We start from the raw sequence: 17,508 nt of genomic DNA, 5'->3' as shown, positions 1-17,508 counted from the left end.
GAATAGTGCACGGTACATCCAAACCGTCATCGAACCCATCGTTCTACCATTCCTAGACCGGCAAGGGAACTTGCTGTTCCAACAGGACAATGCACGTCCGCATGTATCCCGTGCCACCCAACGTGCTCTAGAAGGTGTAAGTCAACTACCCTGGCCAGCAAGATCTCCGGATCTGTCCCCCATTGAGCATGTTTGGGACTGGATGAAGCGTCGTCTCACGCGGTCTGCACGTCCAGCACGAACGCTGGTCCAACTGAGGCGCCAGGTGGAAATGGCATGGCAAGCCGTTCCACAGGACTACATCCAGCATCTCTACGATCGTCTCCATGGGAGAATAGCAGCCTGCATTGCTGCGAAAGGTGGATATACACTGTACTAGTGCCGACATTGTGCATGCTCTGTTGCCTGTGTCTATGTGCCTGTGGTTCTGTCAGTGTGATCATGTGATGTATCTGACCCCAGGAATGTGTCAATAAAGTTTCCCCTTCCTGGGACAATGAATTCACGGTGTTCTTATTTCAATTTCCAGGAGTGTATATTGTTGTAGTCTTCAATCCTGAGACTGGTTTGATGCAGCTCTCCGTGTGTGTGTGTGTGTGTGTGTGTGTGTGTGTGTGTGTGTGTGTGTGTGTGTGTGTCTATATATATAAATATATATATATATATAATCACTGGTATCTAAATGGTTTTTTTATTACAATTGAAATGTACTTAATGTCATATTGCAAAGAAAGGAACTTATTGGAGAGTAACTGTTGCCGTAAGGTGTTGTGGACGGTGCTCTTTCTTGTTATTCACCTTAATGTTCTAGTCGATGTGTAAACTTGCTTATTATCTTCCCTTCAAATGGAGTGTGCCTGCCTTGATATTATAAGTGACTGCTTCACAACCAGTTCTTTAACGCGCCTACGAGCATATTTATATTTATCGGAGAACTTAAATTGTTTTCGCCTGTTGAACTTTAGTTAATGTGCAGAAAACTCAATCAGGTGTTTGTTATTGTTCTAGTGCTATTATCTGTCAAGCGTCCGTCTGCTTAGCTGGGTGGTAACGTGCTCGCCTCACATGCAAGCTGGACCGGTTTCGATTCCCGGCCGGGTTGGAGATTTTCTCCGCTGGGGGATTGGATGTTGTGTTGTCCTCATCATCATTTCATCCTCATCACCGACGCGTTGACTGAAACGAGACTTGCACTTAGCGGCTGAACCTCCCCGATTGGGGCCTCCCGGTCAACGATGCCATACGCTCATTCCATCTGTCAAGTTTAAAACGCGACATGTTTTTGGTGTGTTATCAAGTGTTACAATAAATCCAAATTGCTGTGAAGTTATGCGCTATTTCAGTTGTTCCCGTGATTTCCTATCTCCGTATATAATATTTAATTGTTTGATATAAGACTGATTAATCCTTTGTCGAAATATTGGAGGGAGGCGCGCGTGTCACAGTGTGATCACCAGGGACGGCAATACATGCCCTACAACGTACTCCTATTCTGGCCTCAATGTAGGTAAGGAGTTCTTGTGGTAGGGTGTCCCATCCCTGCAGCAGCGCGGCTGCCAACTGCCCGATGATCGTTGGTGCGTGTGGACGTGCTGCACAGTGTCTTCCCAAAGCGTCTCACAAGGCCTCGATGGGATTTAGGTCGAGGGAACGGTTAGGCCAGATCGTTCGCAGAATATCCATCCTGTTCCGAGAGCTCCTCCACCTGCCGTGTTCGCGCATTCACATCCATAAAACTGAAATCGGGAAGGAATGCTCCCTTGGAAAGGCGCACATGGGGAACGAGCAATGTATCACAATAACGTTGACCGTCAGTGTACCGTGTTCAAAGATTTGGAAGTCAGTACGCACATGCACATTCCTCCCCACACGATTAACAGCTGGACCACCAAAACGACCATGTTCCACAATGTTCATAGGTGCATTTCGTGTTCCCACCTCTCACCACGTGAGGGTACATCCAGAATCACTACTCAGACTGTATCTGCTCTCATTCGAGAAGAGCACGCGACTCCACTCCTCCTTGGCCCAGACCAAACGGCAGCCCTGTATAGTCGCCGTGCCACTGTGCTGAGTGAGACTGCGTGCCTTGCAGTCCCGTTAAATGTTGTTGCAATTGCACCCACTGTTTGATGTAAGTCACTTATTGCCTGTTGCGCAATTTAACGATCATCTACTTCAGTAGTTGACCCTGGTCGACCACCTCCTCTTCTTTTGACAACGGTGCCTGTGATTTTAAACGCCCGCCATGCACAAGAAATAATGCTGTGAGGAATATTAAACTCCTGCGCTACACTGGTTACATTTCGTCCTTCTCCATTTCCCCAGTGTAATGTCATCCAGATCTTGCTCCGCGCCCAGTTGTAATGATCAGAGCACCGTAGCAACTCGTTGACTGACACATGTTGTATCTTCCCATTCCTTTAACTGCTTTTTGTTGCGGCGCCTGCCCCATTAGACGCTGTAGTCACGGTGACCTCAAATCATGTGACGTACAGCTTTCTCTGCACCACTTCACATCTCTAGCAACCTACTGCAGCATTCATTTTCACCTGGTTGATAATATTATGATACTTTACCTATTTCTTCCCTAAGTTTTGCAGAGCGGTGTATTATCTTTATTAGCATCGCAAAGTTATTGTAATTTTCATGGATCAGACTCTTGGTTCACAAGAGGAAATTCAGGCAATATTTATGTCTTTGTGAGGAGAGTATGTTTCCAGGCTTGGTACAGTATCTGACTGTCACTGACTGATCCGACAGGCTGTTTTGTCACCCTCGCTATCAATGAACCTTTGTGGTTTGTAAAGAAGTTTCATTCTCTTACATAACGAAACTCCAAGTGCCACTCGTTTTCTGAGCACTTTCGTTACATGTACTAATATGACTGAGTTATATTCTGTGAGTCGGTTATATGGAGCTACAATCAAATATTCTTTCAATTTAATTTACCTTGTCACTCACTTTACTATTTAAACAAATTATATCGACCTGTGCTCAGCAGCAGGATCACGGTAACTTGATGTGAAACATACTATTTTTCTTCTCCAGTTGGAAAAATGTATGAATCTCTCCGGCAGAGGCCAGTGCTTTATTCTGTGGAATTGATTTGAAGCTTGTACCAGTTATTATAACATACTGAATCCGCATGCCCATTGGATTTCATGGGCCTACAAGACACGTTATTTTATACATTTTTATGTTTGGTGAGTTATAGAGTTCGATTGCACATGTTCACTTAAATTCGTTTTACTTTTACTGTAACCTTTGTGAATCGTTGTGCTATAAAAAAAAAGCAATTCTTCACTGCCCAGGTAACATTCTACAAACTCTTGCAGTCAGAGCGTGATACTTGGGTCTAAATACTGTATTTAATGGAGCATAACTTTAAATTTGAGACAAGTCCGGAATGAAATTCAGCCTTATCTAAAATATAGCAGGAAACCTGTAAACTTAGCAGAGCGAAACGAATACACGGAAAGTTTTTGAAACGTTTGGTAGGAAAACTGTGGAAATATAAATACTTCATAAACAGAAATTTTGCAGAGGAGGACTTGCCTCTTTAGCAGATAATAACCAAGTACATCAGATCTTAACTGCAAGCCTTTGTGATTTACAGAAAATCAATCGTAATTTGTGCTATAGTTATTTGCAAACGTAATCCTATGACAGGTGTTTCGATAAAAAGAATAGTCTTGAGAAAAAATAGACTCACTCCCTTTGTTTCAGTATCAGTTGGAAGAAGTGCTCCAAAAATTGCTTCCCTTTAATGATTCATGTCAACATTTGGGTGGTTCGTACGCTTCAGCTAATGCTATTTGCCAGCAGTTAACAGAACCTTTCTTTTTTTTTCAGAATTTTAAAAAAGTGTCCAGTTTTTTAAATATAGATGTTTTTGATGTTGATTCAAAAAATGTTGTTTTCATGCATATCCGTGGTTGGTATGCGCTCATTCTTTGAACTAGGACCTTTGAAAATTTTGCGTTGTACCATTTCAGAAGAGATGTTTATAGATCTGTGTTATTAAGGACCTACAAATGATGATAGATTGTTGTATGAATCCTAAGTCTCAATTTAAAAAATGTTTTATTAAGTTCAAAATGTTTGACTTCCTGGAAATATCTAACAGCAGGAATTTTGAGGATCTGCTTCGTTTAGGCATAAAAGTAAGAGACACACATAGGAAAATCTATACAACTGCCCAGTTTCTGATAAGATATGATTATTATTCGTGAATTTTTAACTGAAGAAACGAACATGAAAGAAGTTACTTGAAGCAGTTTTTTTCTTTTTTTTCTTCCACGGACAAGACTATCGAGATCAGCAGCAAACGACAAAAGTCTTTCCGAGTGAGGTCCAGTAAAGAATTTCCGCTTCCGTAACTGAGTGGTCAGCTTGGCTAACAGCCATGCAGAGGAGCCGGGTTCGATTCCAGGTACTGCCAGAGATTTTTCCTTGTTGGAGGTATGGTACAGGGTACATTCAGCCTCGTGAGGCCAGCTGTGGAACTACTCGAACGAGCAGCAGCAGCAGCTCCAGGTTGACGAAAACCGACAACCGTGGGAGAGCGGTGAGCTGACTCCATTCCCCTTCATACCCATCTGATGACAGTATTGGCAGAGGATGACTCGGCGGTCGGTCGGTACTGTTTGATACTTCGGAGCCTGTGAGACTGGTTTACTTTAGCAATAAAGAAGATCCCGAGTATTAAAATAAGAATTGATAGATTTCATTGGGTTTGTTAAATTTGAACGAGAAAGTATTGCAGTAGTATTTAAGCTGATAAGAAGTACTAAAAATTAACAATTTTTAAGTTTAATGGATGCTTCGTCATGAGTGTTACGAATGGTGTCAAAAAAAGGGCAAGAGATAAATTCTCGAAAGCTCCATTTTTCCATTATACATCCCACTGATTGACCTTCGTGGTCAGTTACTTATATATTGTGTCAGGAATCAGTAACACACTTGAAAACAAAGCAGTTGATAATATTCTGAAAGGAAAGCTCTCTTAAAAGAACGAAAATTCCATATCTCTGCGAAACATGGCGATGTGAAATTTTATACTACTCCTTTGTAAGCTTTTGTAACCATCAAGGAAATCTAGTGCAAGCAGTCTCTTTATTAAGATTAGAATCCAGAAATACTATTACAAGCCTTCTAGTTATATGCAGCTACATTATCTGTGAAGTTTACGGAACTCTCAGAGCAATCTTCAAGTTTCCTCCACTTCTGGAGCAAGTTGCGCGTGATCAACATACAATTCGTGGAGTTTAATTATGTGCACTAGGATGTAGAAATTAAGCTTGTTGAGGTTTACCTCAGACGCAAAATGGAATCGGGAAACGAATTTGCTAACTTTTTATGGAACAAAAGGATACACGTGTTTTTCTGAAAAGCGATATTCAAATTTCGAAAATGTTTGCAAAACGAATTTGTTCTCTTAATTCTCCTGTTGTTTATTTGTTTACTAACTAGTAGTTCTGTTCATTCGTTGTCTATATTTTAGTGTTACGTATCCGACTCAAGGTTCATAGACATCATTAAGAAGCCATTCTTTAACGGCTGTTGGAGTGGCACATCAGCCAGCCTGAGTATAGTGTTACATACCTTTCCACGTTCGTTTGGCAAACGCTGCTGTGCTCTCCAGTCTCTGGCTCAGAAAGTATGACACACAAAAAGTTCAAGTACAATAAAAGATAAAAGATTATGACATTCGCAGACATGTTGAACACACAGTTTCCCAACTTTAGGCTAACTGACGACTACGGCGACAGAAAGAACACCTGGACACGAAGTTAAATTAAAATCATTTTAACACACGAATGAAAACAATGAACTCCGGACGACGAGATAAACACAAGGAAAGAGAGAGAAAACCCTGATCTGGCACTGGTAAGCAGAAAGCGATTTGCCTAATGTAAACAAAAGGACTGTGGCGAAAAAGCTTCTTTCAGATAATGTATATTTCCCTTTTCTGCTTTTATAACACCGCCAGTTACCTGACAATACCTATAACAATGTGCACCACTATAAGGTCGTTTATTGCTCACAGGCTTAGGTGCACAACTAATCAGGACTGTCTTTCAGGAATGCAGTTACATAGTGTCTACCAACACAAAACAAAATAAAACTTTAACAAATCATTTGACCATTATAGATTTTAGACTGGAGGAACATCTGACATGCCTTTGAAGCCGGCCAATGTGGCCGTGCGGTTCTAGGCGCTTCAGTCTGGAAACGCGTTGCCGCTACGGTTGCAGGTTCGAATCCTGCCTCGGGCATGGATGTGTGTGATGTCCTTAGTTTAGTTAGGTTTAAGTAGTTATAAGTTCTAGGGAACTGATGACCACAGATGTTAAGTCCCATAGTGCTCAGAGCCATTTGAACCATGCCTTTGAATGATTCTGGGAATCACATGCAGTAGCTGAGATGCTGATACGTTAGCAGCGTTAAGGGGACCACTGAGAGAAATTCCCCATACGTACCCCAATACTCTTTAAAACGCTCGATTTTAATTTAAGCACTGAACTTGAAATTCTCAAGCGGCACCTTACTTGCTGTTCGTGATTTCGAGCATAATTAAAGGGCGTGCCAAATGTTTCGGTAATCTATTTTATCTATGACTTTTAGACTGAACATTTGAAAAAGATTTAATCTTTCACAAAATTTTATATTATTTTGAAGATTTGTTCAAAAAGCATGAAATATAATACATTTAAACATCGATCGATGTTCTATTATTATTAAGAATATATAGATCAATAGAATGCAGATAAGTTTCAGTTTGTGCTGTGATTTGACATTTTTGACACTTTTAGTGAAATATTTAAGTTTCCCTGAAATCACTTATTGAGTTTTTTTCCTTAATTACCTTGACTGGTTTCAAGTAATTAAAAGATTTTGGTCGGAATGAGACATCAAGCTGGTCAACTTAGTATCCTACTTTTGCTATGAAAATTCCAACAAAAATGTGATGCATGAATTCTATAGAGTTTTGTTTTCGCTCCACTCAAACATTTAAGCAAGAAAAAGAACAAATTCAGAAGCCGTAGACACAATTATGTTTTCTAAATACAGCGAAACCTTCAATTTTTTTGAAAATGATTTGACGGTTTGGTGAGAGAACTATCTCCCATCACAATGTCCTCACAATTTAATTGCTGATTTGTTTGTGTAGTTGAGTTGTAACTTCTTAGTGCCAAAAAAATATTTATAAATTTCTATTTATTATAAATATAGTATGTTATAAATTTAACATTTAATATTTACTACTAAATTTCAATGACGATTATAATTATCTTCGGAACTACTTCCTTTTTAAATAATTAGATTTTGTATAACACCTGTATTTAGAGTCACAGAAAGATGTCTTACAATATTTAAATATCTTACGTTCATACACTCCATGGAGCCAAAACCACTGTAGCGGTTGTATTGCCATGGCCTAAAATTATTCGCTGCTTTCGTGTCGACCCTCAAAATTATGTGCGTACATCGAACGCTAATGGACCTGGAACATACTGTGTCTAACGGGAATAGTTTTGCGAATGAGTTGGAACACCAACAGTCTGCTTTTAAGGAAAATAGATGTCATTCACATCAGATTTTTCACGTCTTTAATCAGAAGTAAACGTCGCCAGTCATAAGATAAAGAAGGTAAGGATCTATACAAGCCCAAAGAAAAGTACTAGTTATGCTGAAGCAATTGTCTGCCCACCGAGATAGGCTTATAGGTTTGTTCTCAGTTCTATGAAGACTGACTCGGATTTGAGGAAAGCCAGAGTTCATAGAAAACCCTAACAATATAGCAATAGCGCCTACATTGGCCAGAGAAAATGCAACTATTGAAAGATGCGTGGCACATAACCGCCACTACCACCTTTCGTAACCCAGTAAGTCATCTGTAGCTGAGATTCTATCTCCTCGTGACATTCCATGCTTTATTCTGCGACGAAAATCTTAGCCACGCCGATAGAATTCTGGAATTAGGTTACTATAGAATCTGAGGATGTACGTTTGGTGGGAGATGTTGACTCCTGCATTCATCTGGATAAGGGCTAGGACCTGGTGATATTTTTAATTTCTTCACAAAGCAAATTGTAGCTAATTCTGCGTCACTAAATTCGATAGAGGGCTGTCATGTAGCCAAGATCTACGCCACTTTGGTGTAAACTTAGTGACGTGTAGTGCACGTGCAGCCTCCTGTCAAAAACTTACCTGAAAATGGCTGCCTGGTTATCAGCCGAAATATCGTGGCTAGAAGTCGATGTCATCCGGTTGCAGTCCCGAAAACTCAGGTAATATAAACTATTATTCAGTTTTTATCTCTCTACGAGAGTGTACCATGACAAGTGGAGTTACTTAAGTAGTGATTTACTGTAGCTGCTAACAATTTTGATGAATGTTAATCACCTCAGTTCCTTCTTTTGCAGTGGTCGGAGGATGATACTGCAGCCACTATAGAAGTTGATTCTGCGGATAGTGGTTTACTAGTACTAACAGATTTATTTAATATTTAACTGCCATTTTACCTATTCAGCTCGTTACTTTGGCGGATACTGTGTGTTTTTGCATTTTCTTCTCTTATGTCAATGATATTATACTCTTAAATTTTATTGACTACATCATTTCTGAATATTGCACATTGTGAGAATTTCTAATTATCTAGGCCTATGTTTCGATATCTCAGAATCATCTGTGTCTCCGACTCTTTCTCTCTAACTTACTACGGAGCGTAACGTCCCGAAACTTTGACACAAGTCAGTCTTTCACCCTCCCATCATCTGCAGTAACTGTCAGTAAGTGAAGAAGTTTTCCATTGTAAGTTCATTACGATTCAGTTTTGTTTCCTCTGCACATTTCACCTCACGGCGACAATAGGTTTCAAAGAGAATAGTTTATCTTTTTCCTTATATTGGATGGTATAGTACGTATTAGTGTCATCCTGTCCTTTGTTTATTCCAAGAAACAGAATATGTGCTGTAAATGGCTTTTCAGTTTATTTAGAGGAGATGCTTTAAGAGACCCTTAAGCGTACATTGTCTCTCTATAATTTTCTAAGTAACAAGAAAGATATTTCTTCCATGTATTGTTGAAAATAATGTCAGTAATAATTCAAAATACTTTCAACAAGCGTAGTAAACCATTGGCATTTGCTGTGTGTTTCTTGGGTCTCAATTTGAGTGCTGAAAAGGTAGACTAAGAGTAATATTGTAGAAGTGTCATCGTGTTTGACGTTTGTTTATACTGCACTTACAGAATCGAACACCAACGAATGATGTATATGCCATGCGTCACTGCAAACACATTTCCAATTGACGTAACAGTTCCCTGTCACGCCTTGACGTAAGAATCTATACTGGAGGAGCCAACGTTTCGGCCACGGTTACAGTGGCCTTCTTCTTGGTATACTGGTGTGTTTTTTGTGTGCAAAGTCACTTGTACTTTCTTGTTACTGCTTACTAAGTGTGAGAGATGTTATGTGTTACTATACAGGAGGGAATGGAGATCTGCTATTGTCTCTTGCCTCTTTCGTTTTGTGCCATGATTGGTGCTCACCGGTGAATGACACGTGGGCGCTTGTTTTCCACGAGCTGGATGCAGGTCACGTGGCAGCAGTTATTGGCCGGTAGTGCTCGCTTCGTGTGTTGCTGGTGCGGCCTGTTGGATTCTCGAGGGGTGAAAGTCAGGATGGGGCAGGCCTGTATGCATCTTGTCTGTTAATGTTGTTTTCTGAGCATGTGTTTTATCAAACCCTGTTCCTCAGCAAAAACACACCAGTTGATCTACAAAAAGGCCGCTGTAACCGTGGCGGAAACGTCGATTTCTTTAGTACAATATTTTTACATTATGACGCGGTACCATGCACAGAAAACTTTTATGTCAACTTACTCTGGCTGCGGAAGCCTACACAATTACATGTTTCCAACTGTCTGCGTATCATCTTGCTATCAGGAAACACAGATATCCCGTATAGGCATAAGTACAAAAAAAAAGTTCTTCTATATGCTGCGTAAAGCCGAAAGTGGAGAGGGTTGGGGGAGTGAGGTTGATAAACCAGTATTTGAGTTGCCTTATTTAGGGGAAGTAATAACATTTCGGAATTTCTTAATAATGGTATAACAATAGTATTGTACGATTTTTTTCTATTCTGGTTCAATAGAAGTGTGTATAGCACAGATATGCACATTTGATCAAAATCTGTACTTTTACTTCTTTAGTTCCATTGTAACGTGTGAATTGTACCACTCATCCAGTCCTATTTCGTAAATAGTGTTTTTGTATTCAGAGTGATATTAATGTTACACCAATCATTAATGTGATTCAGAGATAAGTTTGGAGTGGCATATTATGCATCGAAAAGAAAGTACTGAAATCTGTAAAAATGTGCATTTAGAGTAATTTATTTGTAACAGTGTAAACAATTTCGAGCAACAAAACTGTGATACTTCAACCTTTGCTACACTATCATAAATGCATATACATTGCAATAGGCCCATCATTTTCTTGATTCCAACGCTGAAGCTGTAAGCTACTAGTTTAAGTAAATGTATTAAACTGACGTTCTAATCTGGGGAAGAAAAAAATTGACTCCATGAAATCAACGTAAGAGAGATTGAAGTTACACTGTGTCTGTCGTTGCATGTGACTAATCAGTTAAGAGATTCAGACATCTGATTTTTTTTTTTTGTGCTTAACTAGTTTTGAAGTAGTTTCGTACATTGATTTACTAATAGTGCATGCTTATTCTTTTAGGAATATCACATCAATTAGTAAGCTCTAATAAATGCTTATATTGAATCATAATTTATTTCACTTCAGTATTTTACAGAAATAGATTCAGTGGTCATTATTTACTGACAAATATATATATGTAGGCTAATACATACAAGTTACATGTTTTAATGCGAGAAACGCAAAAACTACAGCAGTAAAATGTTTCAGTCAAACATATGAGTCTGCTCATTATACTCATGCCTCAGGAGAAAGTACTCAGTAGGGAGTCAGCAAATCTAGTTACTCAAACAGATTTGTTTTTTTTTTCATCAGTCTAGGAAATCACATAAAGTTATATAATTCACAAATGAAGACTAGCTTCATCATAGTGTTTAGACGGGAACACTACCCCACAGAGAAGCTTGCACATAACAGGGTAAACAATGTTGTCGAAAGTAAAGCCGGAAGAAGATTTGATGCAATAACATGAAAAATTCGTGTAGCAGAGCTGCATTCTTGAAATGGCTTGAGGTGGGTTTCGTTGGTGGCAAGACAGATTGGAACACTGCAAGTATCATCATATAGGATCCCGTAAACTGTTTCATGGTGGGCAGGGAAAGGCTGTGTGCTAAAAGTGCGTCTTTTAGCAGAAAGAAGCTTTTGCTTTGGAATTTGAATTGTCTAACACGTCTTTAAAATAGGTATAATGAAATAAGGATAAATTGAAATTAACTGGAAATACATCTTAGTGATACTGAATGCTAGAAATTATTTGCTTTTTTTTCAGCTAGTAATAGCGTGTGGGGAGAGGAATTTTGTTTTACATTGTGCTGTGTCCTAAGCAGACAGTGAACAGCGTAAGGTCCAATTTCAGGAAATCTGAACTAAATTGTGGACATCATGTGAAATACATATGACAAAGGAAAGACTGCTGTTAAGAATGTTTTGTACACTAGGGTAAGTTTACTGTGGAGAGCACGAATACTGGTATGAAGAGAGCAGTTGTCAAATTTATTCAGTGATGCAATGAGCAAGCAGAGGTAGACAACTAAAATGGATGAAGTGCAGGAAATAATGGAAGGTGAAATACTCTTAGAATGCCTGCACAGGTAGGCAGACTCGATTACCGAGTAACAGAAATGAGACAGACTCGCGGGACCTAGCTGGCGACTATGAAGAGGGGTGGGCATTGGGGCAGTACAGGTGGGGGCAGTACAGCGAGTAGTACAGAGCTGACTGAGGCTACTGGGAGTCGGCAGAGCGTGCGTCACGCTTGCCCAGACCGAAGGAGAAGCGGTGCTCTGCAGGTGCCCGCTTGCCCAGGCCGAATGAGAAGCGTCGGTCGCCACCGTACAGCGGCCGCTTGCCGAGGCCGAAACTGTACATGCGGCCCTCCCGTTTGCCCAGTCCAAAGCTGTAGAGTCGCGATGGGGCGGGGCCGGCGCGCTTACCCAAGCCGAAGCTGTAGGGGCGTGCACGCTTGCCCAAGCCAAAGCTGTAGAGTCGGCCACGCTTGTCCACCACGTCTGTGAACACGCCCGGCATCTCTTCATCGGCCGCCTCGGGGAGCTCCCGCTCGTCGGCTTCGACTGCGACTGGCAGAGCGTCTTCGCCGTCGCCATCCACGTCGGCGAACAGCTCCTGCTCGCTGTACTCGTTGGGCTCATCGTCGCCACGTTTACCCAAGCCGAAGGAGTAGGTGCGAGGCCCGCGTTTTCCCAAGCCGAAGCTGTACAGTGAGGCGGCGCCTGTGGCGCGCTTGCCCAAGCCGAAGTTGTACACTGGCAGGCGTTTGTACTCGGACACGTATGTGTAGGCGCGCTTGCCCACGCCGAAGTCGTAGAGTCGCTTGTACAGATCGTACTCGCTGTCGGCATCCAGAGCGGCAGCACCGGCAGAGGCGGCACCTGGCGGTGAAGCTGCAGCTGCCTCACTTGCAGTGGACACAGGAGCTGAGGCCGGACCACCTCCAGTCATTGCATCTCCGGGAACCTCCTGTGGCGTCGCCGGTGTGGTACACAGCAGTAGCAGTACCAGTGCCGGTAGTGGCAACCTTGCAGCTTCACTAGATGTGACTCTTGAAGTCATACCTGCAGAAAAAAATTGTTGTCAGTTCGCTTGGTACTTCATGCCAGCTCTCAAAATCGCTACCTGTTTTTTGATAACATATACTTGATTCAGATGCTACTACCGATTCACTGAAAGCAACCGACACTACATCTGTATAAGGAACTCTATCAAGAAAGGTGACAACCATGTGATCAACATAATTTGCTCCTCACAGTTCTGAGTGACTCTTAGCAAGGGAAATCATAGTGTAAAAGATAAAAGATTCAGAAACATTGCCTTATAAAGTGTGTTTCACCACCAGATACAACATAATTAAGAGGAGACATCAAAATGGGTCTTGTGGAGGTAACAACTCACCATTTACAAAAGATAAAGTGCTATAAATGGAATAAACCTACAGATATACAAAACCTTGAGGACTACACTGCTAATTACAGAAAGAAAAACTGCATACACTTGCGTAACTATGACAGAAGTAAGGCACATTTTGGTCCAAAAATACTCTGTAACTCATGGCCAGTCCTCAGTTGTATTTTTTACAGTATGATTTCGGTTGCTAGCAGTTGCCCAAAAGTCTGAGAGAGGTTACATCGATTACATAGCTGACGCCTGCCTGGATATCGTTCCTGGCACAGACGTAGTGCGGGTTGTATAAAAGAAATCAGTTGGGGGCAGCTGAGTCACCCTGTATGTCTAGACAGGTATCAGGCCTATCACTACTATTGTTACAAATGAAAACTGGGACAACAGTTTCAAGACATCTTCATGCAACAAATTGAGGCTTATCAATGATATGAGAATAATATGTTTTAATAATATTATATAACTTCCAATACGTGGACACATTTGTACTGAAACAGCTTCTAATGTGCGTTTTATTTCTTTCTTTTTTGCATAGTATTATTATAACAACGCCCCCTACAAATTAATCGTCAATGGTATAAAAAGCAACAGGAGTGATTTCGAATGTTAGAGAGTTAAAGCAGCTTAGAAAAGTACGTTCGTATAATTGATACGAGTAAAAATATCTGCAGTAGTAACATGAAAATGAATTATTCGGTTTATTTTTCAGAAAATAGCTAAGTTATTAAGAGGCACTCAAATTTGCATTTCAAAACACAAATGAGTAATTTTGATAAAGAGTTTTAAATGAAATATAGTTAAATATTGATAACTTACGTTTCTGCAAGTAATACAAGTTTAAGACTTCTTAAGCTTTCGTATTCACTTCATGTATAGCGTCATTAGTGACACATGTAATGAAATAAAAGCAATTTTTTTTCAGATGTACCGAGAAAGTTAAAATTTTTTTGTCAAGGAAAGAGAGATATACAGGGTGTTAACGATACGACGTTGCCATGTGTGTTATTTCGACTTACGATGCATGCATGTATGTCCAAAAGAACAGGCACTGCGGTAACTACTGCAGTTATGAAGTACACTAAATGTATTTGCACTTGCGAGTATGCGCAACCGTCGCCTGTCGAATGGAATGACAACAATGGAAAATTTTTGGCGGACCGTGACACGAACACAGATTTTCCGCTTATACCATGTGGCTATCTGTGCACGACTCATCTCGCGACCAGACCCAAACTTCCATTTGCCGTGAACCATGCATGTCCAAAGGAACATTGCATCGCAATTCGGAATAACACAGGCACTACAACATCTCTTTTATCGCTGACACCAGGCAAACGACTTTCAAGTAGAATGTCTCACCTATACAGGTATATACATAATGGCTGTTCGAGTACAGGTTGTAGACGCATGGTTGACGGCATGTGGAACTTTGGGTTTGGCTGTGATTGGTGCACGGATAGCCAAATGGTAGGGCGACCGATCGCTATAAGCGGGAAATGAAGGTTCGCGTCCCAACCCGTACAAATTTTCAGTGTTGTCATTGCGTTCTACTGCTGATGGTTGTCCATATTCGCAATTGCGAATACATTTAATGTATTCAGGGTGTTTGTTGTAGCTTCAGACAACTAAATATCGCGAAGACGACCTATCGTACGAAACAAATGTTCTAGTTGAAAAGATAGTAAAGGGGACATCTACCTGCGTTACAACCGGCCACTTCCTAACCAACCCTGCTGCATGGAGGGATCAGCTTCCTATTTTTAAATAGGAACCCCACATTTTTATTGCATATTCAGATTCTACTCCAAAAATTACATACGGTTACTCAAACCATTATTTCCCATTCATGGTAGATGCCGCTCTAATCGGCAAATGTCAAGTCTGCCTGTTTTTGCAATTAAGGACCGGCACATTTGATTCTACATTTCATTTACGATGTAAATGTAAATCTTTGTTTTCTAACGGTTGATATCTATGTTCAAACGTTACTTCGGTGTTGCAAAGGTGATTGTACAGTACAAGTAATAAGGCTAGACATTGACATTTCTGGCAAATAAGCTACTTGTATGGTAACGTTGTTCTCTGTTCTTTGCGGGGTTGATTGTGCTCAGTCCCCAAATCATCGGAATGCTTGACTTCGGTGGCCGCCCTCGAACCCCGCCATCAGGGTGGTTCATTTCGTTGTGTGTTTCCACCCAGCCACCGTAAGTCTAGCACTGTCCGCTACGTGGCTACTGCCGAAATGCAAACCACAAGCGTTGTATTAAGGTAAGATGTCCACGAAGTTGTTGTGACAGGTGCACCTGCCATGCATACTCACCAAAATCCGAGTCTTCAAGAGTGAGGGGCAAAGGGACTCACCAAACTCATGATGATGATGCAATACTTGATTTTGGTGAGTCCCTTTGCCCCTCACTCTTGAAGACTCGATTTTGGTGAGTATGCATGGCAGGTGCACCTGTCACAACAACTTCGTGGACATCTTATGTTATTACAGTGTTTGTGGTTTGCATTTCGCTAGTATTGCAATGGTACAAAAAACAATGACATCCATATCGTTGTTGCTGGATCACACTAAACGTAGTTTCTAACCAGACACTGAAACGTCTAACCTTGTTGCACTGCACAATGAAAATTGCAACACTAAAGTAAATTTCGAACATAAATATCAACTGTTAGAACGCAAAGACTTACATTTACATCGTAGAATCAAATGCGTCGGTGCTTAATTGCAGAAACAGGCACACTTGATATTTGTCGATTATAGCATCACGTATCAGGAAAGGAAAACGCTGGTTTGAGTAAACCGTACGTAAATTTTGGCGTAGAATCGGAATACGTAATAAAAGTGGGAAGGGGGGGTTCCCCTTTGAAAATGCCAAGTTGATCCCGCCCACGCAGATGTGATGGTTAAGAGATGGCCAGTTGTAGCACAGACAGCTGTTCCCTTTACTAATATTAAATTCTCTCCTAAAACATTTTTTCGTTCGTTATGTCGTTTTCGAGGAACTTAGTTGTCTTAGGTTAAAACAAATACAGTCTACGTAACTACTCTTCATTTTATTTGCAGAAATGCATTTACAAAATTGTGGGGAAGGTAGTTCTTTCTAAATTTGCCTATACTTTGTGTAAGAACACTATCCCCAGCACATAAATTTGTTTCAAGTGGGGTTTGTTGACGAAGATAGCGGTTATACATTATCTCATGAAAACCTGAAGTATTAAAGTTACAAGACACTTTCAACTGTTTTTATCTGTTCAGAGCACCTGACTGAATAAGTGCACAAAGTGTAGTGGATGTTTCTAAATGACGATGTGTCACCACTAAAGTCTAACTGACGTTTCTTACACTGATTATCTGATTTAATTATAATGCAACATATGGGAAGCAGGGCTAATAGTTTCGAGATAGCAATAGAAAAAACTCTTACCGAATTTTTAAAACACTCCATCTATCCAATACTGAACAATGAACATAATGATACTAAAATAAACATAGTAAATGAACGGGAGTCAAGGAACAGGGCAGCATATTTCACAGGTTTGAGTACATACGTATTTCAGATAGGAGAAATATGATGCTCAGCCAGTTGTCTTGGAGAATTTTGGAATTTGTTTAACTGTCAGTCTTGCAAACTCACTAGTCGTTTTATTAACATTTCTGCATAGTTATACAGCTTGATCACTGCTACACAGCATTAAATAATTCTTCAGCAAAGAATTTTATATTGTGAAGACGTTACTGGAGAGAATAATATGTGGTGGTCTTCCACAGGCGTCTTGTGGGTATCCTTCAGAAGATTATATATTTACTAACTGGTCTACAGTGTATGTAGAAAGCTTAATTAAAGAACTTGGAAGTAGTAGTTTCGCTCACAGAAACAGCACAGGAAGAAAAATCGAAGTTCCACATTATTCAAGTGTGCGCCTCAAAGAAGCGTGCCACCAATCACGTGTAAGTTTCTTTTTATCTGACACATTTTAGATAATTGCAATTCATATCATGCAAACGATCTATACGAGGTTGAATCAAATGAAGAAATAATATCGAAAACACATCACAAGAACCGGACTTTGATTTGACACTGGAGATAGTTCAGTGGCCTATTTTTGGAGTGACGAAACAACATGGACTGGTAGCCTGCACAGGAAAGCAGTGAAATGACACAACAGTAAATTTCAGTCATTTGCTGACGTTAAGTATGGTGCAACACTTCGAAAACTTGGTGCCATTGAGTATTTGTCAGTTTCCCTAACGTAGGAAAATTCATTGCAGCTACATATTCATATCATGAAGTACATAACGTTCTTTAAGTCGTATAAGTCGTAATGGTATAGTTCGTAGGAAATAGTGCCTAC

The 17,508-nt window shown here is 40.5% G+C and overlaps 2 protein-coding genes across 2 annotated transcripts in view; one reads left to right on the top strand and one right to left on the bottom strand.

Annotated features, from left to right (window-relative positions):
• The window catches only part of LOC126412540 (uncharacterized protein K02A2.6-like), a 471,714-nt gene that overhangs the window by 331,268 nt on the left and 122,938 nt on the right, over positions 1 to 17,508 (top strand). The window lies entirely within an intron of this gene.
• Positions 10,791 to 17,508, bottom strand: part of LOC126412541 (allatostatins) — a 532,290-nt gene continuing 525,572 nt past the window's right edge. Inside the window, exon 2 of the mRNA XM_050082186.1 lies at positions 10,791 to 12,806. Coding sequence (XP_049938143.1) covers positions 11,959 to 12,806 — 848 coding nt within the window. The 3' untranslated portion in view covers positions 10,791 to 11,958. The remainder of the gene's footprint in view (positions 12,807 to 17,508) is intronic.

This window comes from Schistocerca serialis, chromosome 7, assembly GCF_023864345.2.
Source record: "Schistocerca serialis cubense isolate TAMUIC-IGC-003099 chromosome 7, iqSchSeri2.2, whole genome shotgun sequence".
In the NCBI taxonomy this organism is placed as follows: domain Eukaryota; kingdom Metazoa; phylum Arthropoda; class Insecta; order Orthoptera; family Acrididae; genus Schistocerca; species Schistocerca serialis.
The sequence above is the reverse complement of the archived record's forward strand: the minus strand, read 5'-3'. Positions and strand labels throughout refer to the sequence as shown.